Source organism: Nomascus leucogenys, chromosome 6 (assembly GCF_006542625.1).
Source record: "Nomascus leucogenys isolate Asia chromosome 6, Asia_NLE_v1, whole genome shotgun sequence".
In the NCBI taxonomy this organism is placed as follows: Eukaryota; Metazoa; Chordata; class Mammalia; order Primates; family Hylobatidae; genus Nomascus; species Nomascus leucogenys.
The window spans coordinates 117590316-117609394 of NC_044386.1; the positions used below are offsets into that span (position 1 = coordinate 117590316).

At 49.7% G+C, this 19079-nt stretch overlaps 1 protein-coding gene across 4 annotated transcripts in view; it reads left to right on the top strand.

Moving 5' to 3' along the window:
• The window catches only part of IGF1R (insulin like growth factor 1 receptor), a 319110-nt gene extending 301645 nt beyond the window's left edge, over positions 1–17465 (top strand). For 2 of the 4 annotated variants that reach the window (XM_030815070.1, XM_030815073.1), the window contains 2 exons: positions 1241–1375; positions 10028–17465. In XM_030815070.1, coding sequence (XP_030670930.1) covers positions 1241–1375; positions 10028–10409 — 517 coding nt within the window. In that variant the 3' untranslated portion in view covers positions 10410–17465. The remainder of the gene's footprint in view (positions 1–1240; positions 1376–10027) is intronic. The other 2 variants (XM_030815071.1, XM_030815072.1) reach the window with 2 other exon arrangements.
• Positions 17466–19079: the final 1614 nt, after the last annotated feature.

Genomic DNA, 19079 nt, shown 5'->3' on the forward strand with positions numbered 1-19079 from the left:
TACAGTCAGGGGCCCTGTGGGCTTGGGCACAAGGTCAAGGTCCCAAGAGCTCTTGGTGGGAAATCTCCTGCCCCAGGTTTTTCCATGAGGCTTGACCAGCACCTATAGCCCAGGACAGATCCAGCTAGAATCCCTGCTCCCCACCCCGCTCCCGCCCCTACTTGTTGATGAGTAGCCCACTTTACTCCATCAAAGTGAACCAGGTGGAAAGGCACACAGCCCAGGGGGAATTTGTGAATTACGGAGATTTGCCCTAGGAGGGCACATTTGTTTTGCAGATTCCAGCGTTGTCTTTTTTAACATTCTGTCTGAAAGTTGCGTATATGTACTCTCCGTTCTGTTTTCCAGCGGTTTGATCTTCTAAACTGGCAAAGCTGCATGCATGGCAGAATAACTCACTACAAAGTTATTCCTCAGCCAACTTCTCTGCTTAAGGATTCTTTGTCCATGATACCCCCTCCCAGCCAGTGCAGCCCACGCTGGTCCCCCGACCTGTGACACAGAGGCCCTGCAGGCCAGCAGCTCCCCAGCTCTGTTGTGGGTAGGGGAGCAGCAGTTCTCTTCTCCCTTGGCCCAACTGGGCCTCAAGATCCCTATAGATCTTTTAAACATTCCAGGACCCAGGCCCTCACCCCACACCAATCAAATCAGAGTTTCTATTGGGTGTCCAGGCCTCTGTTTAAAAACCTCCCCAGGAGATTCTCCTGTGTAGCCAGAAGTGAGAACCACTTGGGTAGAGGTTTCCAAAATTGTCTGATTGTAAAAATCACCTGAGGAGCTTGGTAAAGCTTGAGTGTCCCAGGCTTCATCTGAGGCTACTAAGTTAATGTCCAGGCTGGGGCTTGGACAAGAATGTCATTCTTTTTGGGTTACAGCCAGGTTAGGAGATACCGCCTTGCCAGGTAAATGGCTGGGACTAGGTAGATGCTGAACCCAGTACACTCTGCGTTCAAAGCACAGCTCGGGGGCATCCTGACCGTGCAAGGGATGCCGGAAGCGCCCTCACCATCACCTTCCTTAGCTCCACCACCGGGGCTGAATTGAGTCTACCGGGAACATTAGCGGCAACAGAGGGAGGATGATGTCACTTAGCCCAGGGTCTGGCTCGCTGTCTGACAAGCACTGTCACCGTAGTAAGGACAGTTTATCTGCTCGGGATGTAAGAAGTGCTGGAAAGGAGGGGGCAGGATGGTTCAGTCCATCCCTTTCCAGGCTCCTCACGGTTTTTTTCTCCCTGTAGGTCCTTTGGGGTCGTCCTCTGGGAGATCGCCACACTGGCTGAGCAGCCCTACCAGGGCTTGTCCAACGAGCAAGTCCTTCGCTTCGTCATGGAGGGCGGCCTTCTGGACAAGCCAGACAACTGTCCTGACATGCTGTACGTACTTCCTGGGCCCTCCGTGCTCTTCTGATTTCTCTTCTCAAATACCTGTTTTCTTGGGTCACAGGAGATTAGGAGATTAAAGCCATTCTCTCTGGTCCTGTGCCCCCTTGCCAGGCACAGGTGAGAAGAGGTTTGTCCTCGTGGAAGGAGCTTCATTTGGTTGGTAGACCTGTGCCTTTCTGTGGGTTTCTACCCCATATTCCTTAATACTTTCATTCTGATTTGCAGTTCGCACTGTAGTTTCTCAGGCCAAATGTCTCTGAAATGTCTGGCCAGAGTAATCCATCCTTACTCATCCTCTCCATGTGAGGCTTTTGTTTCTTTTTAAAGAAGGCAACAACACAACACTTACTACTCTGAAGTCGAATTCAAGAGCCCCCACCCCACCTGTGGCAGGCCTGAGGGAACCACCGCAGTGAGTGTACACAGAGCTGCATGGCCAGGACTCTGGCATGCACCATGTAGGGTCAGCTTGGTGTCTTCTGAACCCTGCCCCACATGTCTTCTCTGTTAAGTGTTTACAAAAGTCATAAACCATCTAAGTAACATGCTCTCCGGAGCTTCATCCACTGACCAGTGTGGACCTGGAGCGTGTGTGAGCTGACATCCCTGCCGACAGAAGGACGCCAGTGCTGGTAAATTTGTCTTCTCACTGCACTTTTTTTTTTCTTTTTTTTTTTTTTTTTGAGATGGAGTCTCACTCTGTCACCCAGGCTGGAGTGCATTGGCGTGATCTTGGCTCACTGCAACCTCTGCCTCCTGGGTTCAAGCAATTCTCCTGCCTCAGCCTCCCAAATAGCTGGGATTACAGGCGCCCACCACCACTCCCAGCTAATTTTTAGTAGAGGTGGGGTTTCACCATATTGGCCAGGCTGGTCTCGAACTCCTGACCTCAGATGATCTGCCCGCCTCAGCCTCCCAAAGTGCTGGGATTACAGGCATGAGCCATCGCACCTGGCAACCCCACTTATTTTGAAAAAACACTTTGCAGCTTTTAGTCCAAAGTTTTGTCAGATGACGAGAGACAGTTTGTGATGCCTCACAGTGTTTGTGAGGCCTCACTGCTCAGCGCTCCCTGGAGAAGCCCCCCTTTTGGTGAAGGACTTGCTCTCTGTCCATGGACAGTGCTGTTTTGTGGCTCAGTGGAGGTCAGAGCTGCTGGAGCAGGGAGGCCTCGTTGTCTTTCCTGGAACGAGTTTGAGGAGGGGGTGAAGGTGTTCTGGTTCAGTCATCAGGTGCACAACAGGTACAGGTTGGGAGCAATGGCCTTGCTTTTGACATGCACTTTAAGGCGGGTTTCAGAGATTGATCTGGATCTCCACAACTGAACATGAAGGTCAGCCCCCACTAGGATCTCAAGAGCAATTCAGGAGATTTCCAGAAATGCTTTTCAGGACAGGTTTGGCTTCACTTTGGAAAGGATCCTGAGGAATTGCTGAGCTGTTGTGTCTGCATGAAGGCACCCAGCTCCTCTCTCTCACCCATCCACCCACCTGGAGCCAGCACAGACTCAGGCTGGGCCCACAGTGGCGGGATAATAGATAGATATGAACCAGACGTGTGTCAGATGGACAGGAGGGAATGAGGGCTCCAGCAGCCACAAAAGTTTTGCTCATTTGGTCTTGTACAGTGTCTGTGGACCAGGAATCCAGATACAGGTGTTCTTGCTCTCAGCTCAGAGTCGCAGGAGGCAGAAATCAAGATGTCAGTGGGGCTGCGGTCTCACCTGAGGCTCAGGGACATCTTCAGGCTCCTTTAGGGTTCTGCAGTTGCAGGACTGAGGTCCCCATATTCTTGGCACCTGTCAGCTGGGGACTGCTTTCAACTCCTGGAGGCCAAGGCCACTCACAGTCCTTGCCATATACACCCTCCGTAGGCCCTCTCCTAACAGCAGCCTATTTCTTCAAGACTGATAAGAGGACAGCTCTCCACTGCTTCTACTGGTTTTTTACCTGATAAAGTCAGAGCTACCCAGGATAATCTCTCCCTTTTAAGTGATTCACAGTCAACTGATTAGAAGCCTAATTAGAGGAGTGAAGTATCCTCTCATGTTCACAAGTCCCACCCATACTCAAGTGAGGGGATTATATGGGATTTTTACACCAGGGGCAGCAATCTTGGGGGGCATCTTAGAATTCCATAGTCTCAGAAATCATTGTCCTTATCAAACAATCAAGGTGCTATTTTTGTTTCAAAGCACTTTGAGTGTTGCTACAAATACTGAATCCCTAAGCTCCTTGTAACTGGCCGGCCTCTGGAGGGCATGGGGTGGGGAAGACTGGATACACACCCCTGTGCTTTGGGAGTACGTTGGCTGGGCATCATGCTCATTAGCTGCTGCTTCTGAACATAGATTCAGCTGAAGTGCATCCCAGGCAATGGACACTTTGTGTGGAATTCAGAAAGGTGCTGCAGGAAGGATGCCAGGGAAAGCCAGAGTGAAGGCATCACCCTCGCACAGCTAGCACATGTGGGGGTTCCCATTGTCCCATCAAGGCAGGGCCAGAACCAGAAAGTTGGCTGGTGCCCTGGGCCTGGGCCAGTGATGGCAGGCTCCTCTTCTCCAAGGGTGGCACCTGCAGATGCAGTGGCACTGGCTTTCCTGGAGCCCTCATCAAGGAAACCTCCCAGCATGGCCTCTTCGGAACTCCACAGTACAAACTTGGAAGAGGCTCAAAAGACCACTTAGTACCTTTTCTTTTTTTTTTTTTTTTTTTTTTTTTTTTTTGAGACGGAGTCTCGCGCTGTCGCCCAGGCTGGAGTGCAGTGGCGCAATCTCAGCTCACTGCAAGCTCCGCCTCCCGGGTTCAGGCCATTCTCCTGCCTCAGCCTCTCCGAGTAGCTGGGACTACAGGCGCCCGCCACCACGCCCGGCTAATTTTTTTGTATTTTTAGTGGAGACGGGGTTTCACCATGGTCTCGATCTCCTGACCTCGTGATCCGCCCGCCTCGGCCTCCCAAAGTGCTGGGATTACAAGCGTGAGCCACCGCGCCCGGCCACTTAGTACCTTTTCTTGCCCAGTGTAGAAATTCTTCTTCTCCCCTTCTGTCAGTTTTTTATCGCAGTTTAACAAACTACCCAAAATCTACTAGTTAAGAGCAACAGTAAACATGTATTATCTCTCAGAGGTTTCTGAAGTTGAGGAATGCAGGAGCGGCATAGCTGACTGGCGCTGGTTTGGAGCCCTTCTCACGGTTGCAGCCCAGCTGTCCGCCAGGGCTGCAGTCATCTGAAGGCTTACCTGGGGCAGGCAGACCCACTTCCAAGGTGTCGCTGCATAGATAGTATGCCCTGAATGAATCGCCCTGTTGTACGTGGGCCTCTCCGTAGCGCTGCCCGAGTGTCTCAGGATGTGTAGCTGGCTTCTCTTAGAGCAGAGTTCGGCACACTCTTTCTCTAAAAGGCTGGCTAAAACATATTTTTGGCTCTGTGGGCCCATATGACCTTGACTGTGACTACCTGACTCTGCCATCGTGGAGCAAACACAGCTGTAGATGTCACATAAGCTAGCGTGGCTGTGTTCCAATACAACTTTATTTTTGCAAACTGAAATTTGAATTCCACATAATCTGTTGTTACAAAATATTCTTATTTTGAATTTCTTTTAGCCATTTACATGAAAACCATTCTTAGCTCATAGACCTTGGAAAACTAGGCAGCAGGCCAGATTTTACCCACAGGTACATAGTTTGCCTGCTGTGCCCTAGAGTAAAAGATTCAGGACCTGAGCAGAAGGTAAAACGTCCTTTCTGACCAAACCTCAGAAGTCACACTCTGAGGCTCCCACCTTCTCCTTCAGGTTACACCATGTGAGAGTCAATCACGTGGGGATGTGAGCTCCAGGACACAGGGGAGAGGACCACGGGGGATCCGGGAGCCTGGCTACCCCCTAGTCCCCCACCAACACGCGCACACACACCCAGTGCCCCTCACAGGTGACCATCTGCTCCACACTTTGAGCAGCGCAGCCACTGTTTTCTTGCCAGCCATTATGAGAAGAATCATGCTTTCAAGTCTGAATATAAGCCATGGAGTTAGGAGGTCTGATGACCACTGAATTTGCATAAAGGTACAGTGCCAGAATCTAGGCTAATAGTAGAACTGGTGGTATTTCAGCAAGCTTAGAAACAGCCCATGAAAGCAGGTGTGCGTTTTGCTCCTGTGGTTTAGGGTGGGTGAGGGAGAGCGGTATCGTTTTGTGCTTTCTCTGACTCGGGTAAATGTTTATCTACAAGAGACTTGTGGGTTTCTTACTTGGTCCACCTCCAGGTGACTGGGGTTTTACTATTGATGTAAACTGCCTGGGACGCGGCCCCTGCCATGGGAAACGCAGGGCACTTCCTGTTCCCAGCATAGAGTGACAAGGACATTTGCTCAGCGCTTACTCTGACATTAAATGTTTAGTCAGGAGGCATTTCTGCTTTACCATCGACAACTTTTCTCCCTTCTACGAAAATTTTTTTCTCTTTTCTAAGAAAATTTTTCTCCCTTCCAAGAAAAGAGGCAATTTGGTTTCATAGGGAGTGCCCATGTTGTCCTGAGTTTACTGATGAGCTTACGTGAGAAAGGAGGATTCTAGGATGGGAGTTCTGTTGTTACAAGACATGAAAGAATGGCCTCTGTTTATCCCGGAGAGGAGAGTCCCTGAGCTCAACCTCTGCCAGGTCCCAGGTGAGAAAGTGTGTGAGTTGTGTGGTTCTGAGATCTGAACAGGCACCATCTGGCCTCACTGGGGGCTGAAGGAGCTCAGTGGCTGCAGGTGGACTGGAGCTCACCATCAGGAAGTAGCCAGCTTCTCACCCCTCAGTGTCACCGAGTGTTCCAGCTTTAGAGGAAGGACTCCGTGGTCCCCAAGCCACGGGGTGTTGAGGTCTGAGTCTCAACGCCATGACTCAGTGTGAATTAACTTAGCAAGTACCACGGCATCAGATTTGGGTTGTAGTTCCCTGCTAGGTCTGTACTTTAGATTGGTGACACAGCCCGTCCTCAGCCTTATTTCAGCCCAGATCTTGGTATTTATGCCACAGATACCGTTGAGCCCCTCTGGGTGCGTGCTGACCCTGAGGTCACACAGATGAGCCAGGAGTGGCCCTGGCTTTCAGGAAATGTAGTGACGTAAAAAGTCCCGGCTCTAATGCTGCAGGATAAGGGCCAGGGCAGAGGTGTGAATGCAGCCATGGAAAACTTGGGCTAGGAAGCCATTTGTTCTACTGGTAACACTTCCACAGCTCCCCGTGTCCAGACTGTTGCCAGAGAAGTCTTTGGTCTGCAGGATTCAGGAGGGAATCTGAACTTTTAGCCTGGAGCATTATCAACTCATAGGTGAGTCTGAAACAAACGTAGTGAAATCTGATGTTTTTTGTAGTTTTCTAGTACAGTGTTTCCCATCGCTGGAATCCTGGTTTGGTTCTGCGGGAATCGAGAGCTTGAGTGTGATCCAAACAGGCAGGAAGGGCGCTCCTGCTCAGTCAGCCCCAGTGAGCTCACGGAGGCACGCAGGCCCCATGTCCATAGCCGCTCCTGGCTGAGGCATGGTTTCTAAGATGACCCTCACTGTGGAGGGCTGCCAGGAGAGAGACACATTCAGCCCTGCAGGTCCTCTGGCAATCTGGTGAGCGTCGGCACCGGGCTGGGGCTGTGCTGATTCCCGGCAGCACGCGGGAATTGCGGGTGCCTCGTGGCCTGCTGACATCCCACACAGGTCACAGCCTGTCCAATTCAGGACATCGGGGCCAAGAGTGGAGTGAGAATACAGAGGCACCTCCATGTGCTCACGCTGCTGACCGTCACCCAGCCTCTGGGGGGGCACAGCTGGTCCCCAGGAAGCTGCTTCCCCAGCAGGGCAGGAATTCCATTTGAGTCTTGTCCCTGTTCCAGGAGAAGGGCTGGGTATGTGTCCCCCAAAGGGGAAAGCATTCGAGAAGGATGGCTCCAGACTCCCCAGAGCTGACCCGTGGTAAAAAAAAAAAAAAAAAAAAAAAAAAAAAAAAAAAAAAAAAAAAAATTTGCTTTTTAAAAGATGAGTTTTATCAGCTCACACATCCTTCTAGAGTCTAATGGAGATTTTGTGTGTGTGTGGAAATAGTAAACAAGGTCTTGAACCCTACAGAGCAAAAAAGACTTCCTTTTATGGGCAGCACTGGAAGGGTTGTTACTCTGGAATGGTTTAAAAGAGGCATCACATGGCTTGTTTGTGCTGACGTCACTGCCTCACTGCTCCGGTGGCACCTCCTCGGTCCCCGGCCACAGGGCACAGAGCCAAGCACATCTCATGCTCTTGGCCCGGTTACGCTTCTGCCCAGGGGTAAGTCAGCTGGAGAGGAATTCACAGCCCAGGCACAGAGATGCATTTCATGTCATTATGGCCTATTTTAATTTTTTTAACCCCGATCGTTTTTCTTAGGAAGTGATGGGGAGTATGGAAAGGCAGGATTATTTGTCATCAAGCTGCCAGTTTTTATCAGTGCAAACTACATCCCTGTGACATCTGTGACTGTCCCTTGGACAGTTAGGCAAGGGAGGGTCTCCTGGTGGGCCCATTGTTACTCTTATTTAGGTTAAGAGAAAAATTCCTTTTTCCGGGCTTGTTGGTGATTAAAGTGTAGTCATTCTGTTGCACAGAGAACTTCATCCCAGCTCCACCCTCATGAATTTTGTAATCTTGGACAAATTATTTAATATCTTAGTGCTTTAGTGCTTCTGTTCCGTCATCTGTAACATGGGGGTATATTATAGTCAGTAGCACCTGCTCACAAACTCGTGAGGACTTCAGCAGTTCACACACATAACTTCCTCACTGACTGGCACCTAGTGTGCACATAGCATTCTACTGTGGGGTAGACTTTTAAAATTCTGGCTAGAGAGATACTTTTCCATAAAAGTGGCCACATGAAACTCTCCATATCTAAGCAGCATACTGTGGGGGCCTTCATATTTTGTCTAATTCCTTTCTCCCCAGAACAGGAACCCGCAACCTTCCTTCTGTAAAGGGCCACATGGTAAATAAACATTTTTAGACTTGCAGGCCACAGTCTCGGTTCTAATGTCCTCAGCTGGTAGTTGTAGCTGGAAAGCAGCTGCAGCCCACATGGAAATGAGGGAGCGTGGCCCTATGCCAGTGCAGCTGATGTACAGAGGCGGGCAGCCCCGGGTTAGGCCCTGTGGAGATGCAGGCCCCCAGGCTCTAGAACGCTGAATTCTAGTGAATTCTGGATGGCTCTCCCTCCCGCCCAGGCCCATCCTTCCTCAAGGTTGCACCATCTCCGCCTGAACGAAGCTGCCGGGTGGCCATAGCAGCCCTTCTCTTGGCAGGCCAGCTTCCCGGCCCAGTGGCTTCTCTTACATCAGGGGCCACCCCTTGGAATTTTCCCTGAAGGCCAGACATGGGCAGGTAGTCTGTGGTCAAGCAGCCACCCTCACAGGAGGCAGGCTAGATGCCATTGGGTGCTTTGAGTTTCCTAGATGTGGAGAGTTCTGTGTGGCCATTTTTATGGAAAAGCATCTCTTATAGCCAGAATTTTAAAACAGAGGAGAACTTCCTGGTGAGAACAGAGGTGGAAAGGAAGGCACTTTGGTTTCACGCTCATGTAAGAGAGAGCTGTTGGTGGTCACTCCTCAGAACCATGGCCAGCCCCGGATGGTAGCCAGCTGCTTTTTGCCCCCAAAAGTCTGTTTAGCTGGGTGTCTCTGCATTCTGGAAGCTTGTCAAAGCCCGGGCCTTTCCCGCGTCAGGGTGGCCGGCTGTTTTCTTGGGGAGCCCCGGCCACAGCCGGCAGGACTCCCTTTGCCCCATGCGACTCTGAGGGCCTCACAGATATTTGCAGCCCAGGTGCTGTCGGAGCCCAGCCGATGCGACCGAGACACAGCACAAGCGTCATCCTGTTCTGCCTGTCCTTTGCGTGTGGAGTGGACTCGTGCCCAGGGCTCTCCTTGCTGGCTTGTTGGAATCTGGCTTCAGGTCTACACTCGGCGTCTCGTTTGGTCCAGAATAGCCTGGTTCATCAGCTGGGGCTTGCTTGTGCAGGGCTGGAGCAAGCACGTGCTAGATGGAGACAGCAGGCTCGGAGTGTGCATTTCTTCGTGTTGCAAGCTGGCCTCATGGTGCCTTCTTCCTTTGGTCCTCTGCCAGGGGTAGTCCTGCACCAGGAGGAAGCTTAGAAATAGCACAGGTGGGAACCGGAGAGAGAGCACTGTTGGGGAAGCTGTGGTCACTCATCAGCCTTCTTAGTGAGAAACCAGGGGTTTCCTGCTTTCTAATTCTGGAAAGGATGTTTCAACAGTGCCTGCATGAGATGCCTCAGATAGAAAACTGATTTTTATTTCTTAGCACGGACACCACAGATAATACCTGTAATGGACGGTGTGGACCTAGATTAGTCCTTGGGAAAGGAGAGTTTGGGTTTTGTACCGTGGTGGTTCTGGGTTCTGGGTGAAGAGAATGGAACCGTATGAGGTAAAACAGGAGACTCTGAAGGCCACTTGGCCATCCAGGCAGAAAGCCAGGGACGGAGAGGGCCAGTAGGGCTGTTTTCAGTGCTCCCACCGTACGCTTGTAGGCAGGAAACCACTGCAGGCGGCCCATGAAGCCTCTTGGCCACGTGCGCCCTCCCAGTTTGGACCCCCCCTTCCGTGTGTCTTGGCTGCAGGTTTGAACTGATGCGTATGTGCTGGCAGTATAACCCCAAGATGAGGCCTTCCTTCCTGGAGATCATCAGCAGCATCAAAGACGAGATGGAGCCTGGCTTCCGGGAGGTCTCCTTCTACTACAGCGAGGAGAACAAGCTGCCCGAGCCGGAGGAGCTGGACCTGGAGCCAGAGAACATGGAGAGCGTCCCCCTGGACCCCTCGGCCTCCTCGTCCTCCCTGCCACTGCCCGACAGACACTCAGGACACAAGGCCGAGAATGGCCCCGGCCCTGGAGTGCTGGTCCTCCGCGCCAGCTTCGACGAGAGACAGCCTTACGCACACATGAACGGGGGCCGCAAGAACGAGCGGGCCTTGCCGCTGCCCCAGTCTTCAACCTGCTGATCCTTGGATCCTGAATCTGCAAACAGTAACGTGTGTGCACGCTCAGCGGGGTGGGGGGAGAGAGAAAGTTTTAACTATCTATTCACAAGCCTCCTGTACCTCAGTGGATCTTCAGAACTGCCATTGCTGCCCGCGGGAGACAGCAGCTCTGCAGTAAACACATTTGGGATGTTCCTTTTTTCAATATGCAAGCAGCTTTTTATTCCCTACCCAAACCCTTAACTGACATGGGCCTTTAAGAACCTTAATGACAACACTCAATAGCAACAGAGCACTTGAGAACCAATCTCCTCACTCTGTCCCTGTCCTTCCCTTCCCCCTTCTCTCTCTCTCTGCTTCATAATGGAAAAATAATTGCCGCAAGTCCAGCTGGGAAGCCCTTTTTATCAGTTTGAGGAAGTGGCTGTCCCTGTGGCCCCATCCAACCACTGTACACACCCACCCGACACCGTAGGTCATTACAAAAACACATGTGGAGATGGAAATTTTTACCTTTGTCTTTCACCTTCCTAGGGACATGAAATTTACAAAGGGCCATCATTCATCCAAGGCTGTTACCATTTTAATGCTGCCTAATTTTGCCAAAATCCTGAACTTTCTCCCTCATCGTCCCTGTGCCGATTCCTTGTGTCCGGAGGCGTGGGTGAGCGTGGCACCTGGTTGCTCCATTTGAGAGACACGCTGGCGACACGCTCCATCTGTCTGACTGCCCCTGCTGTGCTTCTCAAGGCCACAGGCACCCAGGTCTCATTGCTTCTGACTAGGTTATTATTTGGGGGAAATGGACACAATGGGACTCTCAGTGAAGGTGGGCAGAAGCTGAACCGGCTTCCCTGCCCTGCCTCCCCACCCCCTGCCCAACCCCCAAGAATCTGGTGGCCACGGGCCCTGAAGCAGCCTGACGGACAGGCTTTGAGTCAAGGGGCCCCATGCCTGCTTCTCCCCCAGCCCCAGCTCCCCCGCCCGCCCCCAAGGACACAGATGGGAAGGGGTTTCCAGGGACTCAGCCCAACTGTTGATGCAGGTTTGCAAGGAAAGAAATTCAAACACCACAACAGCAAGAAGAAAAGCAGTCGATGGATTCAAGCATTCTAAGCTTTGTTGACATTTTCTGTTCCTAGAACTTCTTCATGGGTCTTACAGTTCTATGTTAGACCATGAAACATTTGCATACACATCGTCTTTAATGTCACTTTTATAACTTTTTTACGGTTCAGATATTCATCTATACGTCTGTACAGAAAAAAAAAGCTGCTATTTTTTTTGTTCTTGATCTTTGTGGATTTAATCTATGAAAACCTTCAGGTCCACCCTCTCCCCTTTCTGCTCACTCCAAGAAACTTCTTATGCTTTGTACTAGAGTGCGTGACTTTCTTCCTCTTTTCCCGGTAATTGATACTTCTACGACATAATTTGCCATGAACTGTTTGATGCCTTTTTATAAATACATCCCCCTCCCTGTCCCACCTGCCCCTTTAGTTTTCTAACCCATAGGCTCTGTGGGCACGAGGCTGGTGAGGGCACGAGGTGGAAAGAAGGCCAGGCACCTGTCCTGAGAGGGCCACGCCCCTCTCCCCAGCCTGCCCTCACAGCATTGGAGTCTGTTACAGTGCAAGACATGATACAAACTCAGGTCAGAAAAACAAAGGTTAAATATTTCACACGTCTTTGTTCCGTGTTGCCACTCACCGTGGTTGAGAAGCCTCACCCTCTTTCCCTTGCCTTTTTTAGGTTGTGACACACATATTTTAATTCTTGGGTACAACAGCAGTGTTAACTGCAGACACTAGGCATTTGGATTACTATTTTTTTTTAATGGCTATTTAATCCTTCCATCCCATGAAAAACAGCTGCTGAGTCCAAGGGGACATCTGAGCATGGTCTGGCAGGGCCTGCTGTGGCCCTCGCCACCACCCTCACCGGACCGGCCAACCTGTCTTTGGAACCAGAACATCCCCAAGGGACCTCCTTCACCCTGGTGGGGAGTGGGGCTCCGGGATCCAGGCTGGCCCACGGCGGCACCCTCGGGGCTGTGCCGGCCGGAGTGCAAGGTCGAGGCAGTGCAGACGCCACAGTGGCCCAAGAGCCCCTTTGCTTCCTGCCGGGGGACCAGGGCTGTGGTGCTGGCCCACTTTCCCTGGGCCGGGAATCCAGGTCCTCAGCGACCAGGGTTTGTTGTTTCGTTTTTAGCACTTCTCACCAGAGAGATGACAGCACAAGAGTTGCTTCTGGGATGGAAATGTTTAGGAGGAAGAACCTAGCTGGGATACGGTGATTGATTGCTAGTTGTGACTGAAGATTAAACACAAAAGAAAGTTTATAGTGCTTTTTTGCTTGTCAGCAGTTTGTCCCACTGCTTTGTCTAGCCTCTATCCCATAGCGTGTTCCCTTTTAAAAGGTATTATATGTAGGAGTTTTAATTTATTTTGTGATACCAGTTTCAATCACTGTAGAGAAGCCCCATTATGAATTTAAATTTCAAGGAAAGGGTGTGCGTGTGTGTGTGGGTGTGTGTGTGAGAATGATGGGACAGTTTTTGATTTTTTGGGTTTTTCCCCCAAACATTTATCTACCTCACTCTTATTTTTTATATGTGTATATAGACAAAAGAATACATCTCACATTTCTCAGCACCTGACAATAGGCCGTTGATACTGGTAACCTCATCCACGCCACAGGCTCCACACCCAGGTGATGCAGGGAGAAGCCAGGCTGTATTCCGGGGTCAAAGCAACACTTCACTCGCCCCTCTGCTCATTTCAGACAGCTTGCCTTTTTCTGAGAGGTCTCGCTTTGTGTTGCTTTTGTCTTTTTTTCTATCTTGGTTTCCACCAAGGTGTTAGATTTCTCCTCCTCCTAGCCAGGTGGCCCTATGAGGCCAAGGAGGGCACCAGAGTGCACCTGGGGGAGCCATCAGGCTGTCCCTGGCTGTCTTTGGAACAAACTGCTTCCATGCAGATTGAATGACCAACACATTTCGTCCTTAAGAGAGCAATTGTTCCTCAGGTTCTGAGGACAGGAAGGTGTCCAGGCAGCACAGTCTCTGTGCAAATCCCCTGGGTAAAGGCGTGGGGCATTGGGTTTGCTCCCCTTGCTGCTGCTCCATCCCCGGAGGCGGCTTGCACTGAGGCAGGGCTGTGCGGCCATGGCTGCTGCATTCATTGAGCACAAAGGTGCAGCTGCAGCAGCTGGAGAGCAAGATCCACCCAGCCTGTGCTCCAGAATGCAGAGGCTCCTGACCTCACAGCCAATCCCTGATTGATAGAACACACGCAGGAGCAGAGTCTCCCCTCCCCGCCTCCAGGCCGCCTTCTCAACTTCTCCCTCACCTCCTCCTCCCCTAGGGGTAGAAAGAGATGTACCAAACCTTCAGGCTGGAAAGCGCCGAGCCTCCGTGGCGTCGCACCCCCCCCCCGCCAGGGCTGGACCTCCGTCTGTCCCTGGTCCTGCTGCTCACAGGACGGACGGCTCGCTCCCCTCTTCCGGCAGCTGCTCTTACAGGCACTGATGATTTAGCTGGGAAACGTGGCGGGCTTTCCCCAAGTGTGGATGGCTCCTTTGCGATTCCAGCACTAAGTGAATGCGCTCAGGAGCCTTTTTCCTCGTGCCGGAACGCGACCCATCTCTCCCAAGACCCCGGGGATCTCAAGGTCATTGAGAAATACTGTTTGATCAGGGTTTTCCTCTTCCACACTGTAGGTGACCCCTTGGAGTAATGGCCTCTCCTCTCTTGTGCACATACCTACCGGTTTGCACAACTGGATTTCTACAGATCATTCAGCTGGTTATAAGGGTTCTGTTTAAACTGTCCGAGTTATTGATGTCATTTTTTGTTTTTGTTTTATGTAGGTAGCTTTTCTTTAAGTAGAAAACACTAACAGTGTAGTGCCCATCATAACAAATGCTTCAGAAACACTTCAATAAAAGAGAAAACTTGGCTTGTGTGATGGTGCAGTCATTTTACTGGACCAACCCACCCACCTTGACCATACCAAGGCATCATCTATCCAGTTCTAGCCTAACTTCACGCTGATTTCTCCGCCTCTTGATTTTTCTCTTTTGTGTGTTCCAAATAATCTTAAGCTGAGTTGTGGCATTTTCCATGCAACCTCCTCCTGCCAGCAGCTCACACTGCTTGAAGTCACATGAACCACTGAGGCACATCATGGAATTGATGTGAGCATTAAGACATTCTCCCACACAGCCCTTCCCTGAGGCAGCAGGAGCTGGTGTGTACTGGAGACATTGTTGAACTTGCGTGAGACCCAGACCACCCCAGGTCTCCTTCGTGGGATGTCATGACGTTTGACGTACCGTTGGAACGAACCTCCTCCTTGAAAGATGGAAGACCGTGTTCGTGGCCGACCTGGCCTCTCCTTCTGGCCTGTTTCTTAAGATGCAGTCACATTTCAATGGTAGGAAAAGTGGCTTCGTAAAATAGAAGAGCGGTCACTGTGGAACTACCAAATGGCAAGATGCTCGGTGCAAATTGGGGTGCTTTGGGATAAAAGATTTATGAGCCAACTATTCTCTGGCACCAGATTCGAGGCCAGTTTGTTCCACCGAAGCCTTTCCCGCAGCAGTCCACCTCTGCAGGCTGGTGGCCGAATGGCTTGCAAGTGGCTCTGTGGCAAGATCACACTGAGATCAGATGGGTGAGAAGGCTAGGATGCTTGTCCAGTGTCCTTGGCTGTCACGTTGGGTCCTACCAGGGTGGCCAGACGGTGTTGGTGGCCACTCCCTTCTAAAACATAGGCGCCCTCCTGGTGACAGTGACCCGCCATGGTATGCCTTGGCCCATTCCAGCAGGCCCAGCTATGCATTTAAAGTTTGGGGTTTGTTCTTTTCGTTAATGTTATTCTGTGTTGTCAGCTGTCTTCATTTCCTGGGCTAAGCAGCATTGGGAGATGTGGACCAGAGATCCACTCCTTAAGAACCAGTGATGAAAGACACTTTCTTACTTCACTCTGAAGTAGTTGGTGGTACAAATGAGAACTTCAAGAGAGGATGTTATTTAGACTGAACCTCTGTTGCGAGAGATGCTGAAGATACAGACCTTGGACAGGTCAGAGGGTTTCATTTTTCGCCTTCATCTTAGATGACTGGTTGCGTCGTTTGGAGAAGTGAGCACTCCTTGATGGTGGAATGACCAGGTGGTAGGTACGGAACCATCGTCACTGGGATCCTGGCACAGAGAAGAGTTACGATCAGCAGGGTGCAGGGCTTGGAAGAAATGTGGGCAATGTTTTCAACTTGATGGTTTCTGAAGCTTATCAGACCACATCAAGGCTCAGCAGTCGTCCATGGGCATTTGGTTTCAATAAAGAAACCTAACATCCTACTCTGGAAGCTGATGTCGGAGTTAAGGCGAATTGTTCAAGAACACGAACTACATCGCACTCGTCAGGTGTCAGTTCTGGGGCATGACTTTAGGGTTTTGTTTTGTTTCTGCGAGAACATAATGATCACTCATTTTTATGTCCCACGTGTGTGTGTCCGCATCTTTCTGGTCAACATTGTTTTAAATAGTCACTCATTAGCGTTTTCAATAGGGCTCTTAAGTCCAGTAGATTACGGGTAGTCAGTTGACGAAGATCTGGTTTACAAGAACTAATTAAATGTTTCATTGCATTTTTGTAAGAACATAGAATAATTTTATAAAATGTTTGTAGTTTATAATTGCCGAAAATAATTTAAAGACACTTTTTTTTCTCTGTGTGCAAATGTGTGTTTGTGATCCATTTTTTTTAGGACACCTGTTTATTAGCTAGCTTTACAATATGCCAAAAAAGGATTTTTCCCTGACCCCAGCCGTGGTTCACCCTCTTTTCCCCCCATGCTTTCCGCCCTAGTTTATAACAAAGGAATGATGATGATTTAAAAAGTAGTTCTGTATCTTCAGTATCTTGGTCTTCCAGAACCCTCTGGTTGGGAAGGGGATCATTTTTTACTGGTCATTTCCCTTTGGAGTGTAGCTACTTTAACAGATGGAAAGAACCTCATTGGCCATGGAAACAGCAGAGGTGTTGGAGCCCAGCAGTGCATGGCACCGTTCAGCATCTGGTTTGACTGGTCTGGCTGCCGTCATTGTCAACGCAGTACCATGGACATGGGAAGACTTGACTGCACAGCCAGTGGTTTTCTTGATGATTACAGCATACACAGTGATACACATACACATAAAACATGACAGCTCTGGGGCACACAGGCCATTTGCTTACATGCCTCGTATCGTGATTAATGCTTTGTTAGAACACAGAAGAGGCCCTATTTTATTTAAGGCAGAACCCCGGAGATACATATTTCCAAGACAGAATTGTTTTTAGGAAAAACTACAACATACACAAAAATTTGCTTTAAAGTTAGAGGAGGTGGAGTCAAGCTCCAGTGGATTGTTGGCCATGTCTCCCCAACTCCACATCTCTCTCTTGTGGGAAACACCTGGGGTTTTTGCGCTACATAGGAGAAAGATCCGGAAACTATTTGGGTTTTGTTTTCGACTTTTCATTTGGATGTTCGGCGTTGTACACACACATCCACAGGTGGAAGAGACGCCCGGTGAAAACACCTTTCTGCTTTCTAAGCCAGTGAGGTTGAGGTGAGAGGTTTGCCAGAGTTTGTCTACCTCTGGGTATCCCTTTGTCTGGGATAAAAAAAATCAAACCAGAAGGCGGGATGGAACGGATGCACCGCAAATAATGCATTTTCGAGTTTTCTTGTTTAAAAAAAGTTTTTTTAAAAAAGTAAAAAAAAAAAGGTAATAACATGGCCAATTTGTTACATAAAATGACTTTCTGTGTATAAATTATTCCTAAAAAAAATCCTGTTTATATAAAAAATCAGTAGATGAAAAAAATTTCAAAATGTTTTTGTATATTCTGTTGTAAGAATTTATTCCTGTTATTGCGATATACTCTGGATTCTTTACATTATGGAAAAAAAGAAACTTTGTCTATTTTGAATGGCTGAAGCTAAGGCAACGTTAGTTTCTCTTACTCTGCTTTTTTCTAGTAAAGTACTACATGGTTTAAGTTAAATAAAATAATTCTGTATGCATTTCTGTCTCTGGTTGGGTTTTGTCCCTCCTGGAAGCATCACCACACTTTGGTGGCAGGGAAGCTGAGCTACGTGGGGCACGTGTGTTCACACATGTTGCCTGGAAGCGTTCTCCACAAAAGCCTTGCCTCTTCACTGACAGCTGAGCTTTCTCAGCATGCAAGTTGCCAGTGAAGACGACAGGGAAGCTATCTGTTTCTCCCTCCATTAAATTATCTGGAAAGAAATTTGAATACATAAATTATGAAAATCTGTACTGCAGTTCTGACTGATGTGTGGACTTTTTTCCTATACCTTCCACTAACAACAGTCAGGCCAAGGCCAGTCTGATCTGCATGACCCCAGGGCAGAAGGGACTTCAGTTCTTCACATTTCCCATGTGCTGTTTGGTCTTTCACAGCTGACATGCCCACCTCGGGGGTGCTGGTGAGAACCCAGCGGGCCACACGCAGGATGTGGCTCACTGGAGGAGCTCCAAAGCCTTAGTTACTTCCTAGCTGCTGCTTAGTGATCTCTGTCTGCCCCTAGGGACCCTACAATGTCAACATCATTATTTTTGTCAGGGGAAATGGCCATGTATGGCAAAGGTGTGAATGTTCTAGAATCAGACTAAGGATTCATAGACACATCAGGAGGAGAAGCTGGTCATTTCCCTCAACTTTATCATGGGAGATCAGGCTCCAGTAGCAAATTGGGCCAGCAGAAGAGCTGCCTAGTAATGCGCAGGTAGGAAAAGTAACCCGAAGACCATGGGCACTTCAGACCTGTGAGCCTCAGAAGTGTTTGCACCTAAAAGCAAAGGCCTTTCTGAAAGGGGACTCTCAGCTGGGGTGCGGTGGCTCACGCGTGTAATCCCAGCACTTTGGGAGGCTGAGGCGGGTGGATCACATGAGGTCAGGAGTTCAAGACCAGCCTGGCTAACATGGTGAAACCCCACCTCTACTAGAAATACAAAAAATGAGTGGGACATGGTGGCGGGTGCCTGTAATCCCAGCTACTTGGGAGGCTGAGGCAGGAGAATCACTTGAACTCGGGAGGCAGAGGCTGCAGTGAGCAAAGATCGTGCCACTGTACTGCAGCCTGGGTGACAGAGTAGGACTCTGTCTCAAAAAAGAAAGGGTACTCTCAAGCTTGGCATTGCTTCAGGGTTACTGCTTAGTGTTGTCACTGAGTGCCTGGCACTCAGGTGATCTTCATTAGGTGACTGATGACCAGGAGGTCTCAATTCTGAGGCTGGAAAGCCCAACGGGGCTCTCCTTCTTTCCTGGTCAGGTTGATGCTGCACTTCCAGGTTGCCACAGTGCAGTCTGCACTTGGCCTGCCCAGCCAGAAGCAGCAGCAATATCTAAGGATGAAGGTGCTGGGTATTTAGAAGAGCTAGAACCTTTCCCCTCCATGCCATTTCTTAGGACTGCAAGCCCTCGAGCTATTTCTGCATTTACCCCCTCAAGTCCAGGTATGAGTCCATAACTCACTCAGATGTGTGACGTTTGTAGTGTTCTAATGTTACTAAAAGACCTTCACATCCATTCTCTCACCAGATGTTCACAATCACCCTGCAAAGGAAGGATTTTAATTACTCTTACAGATGAGCAAACATACAGGGATGCTCAA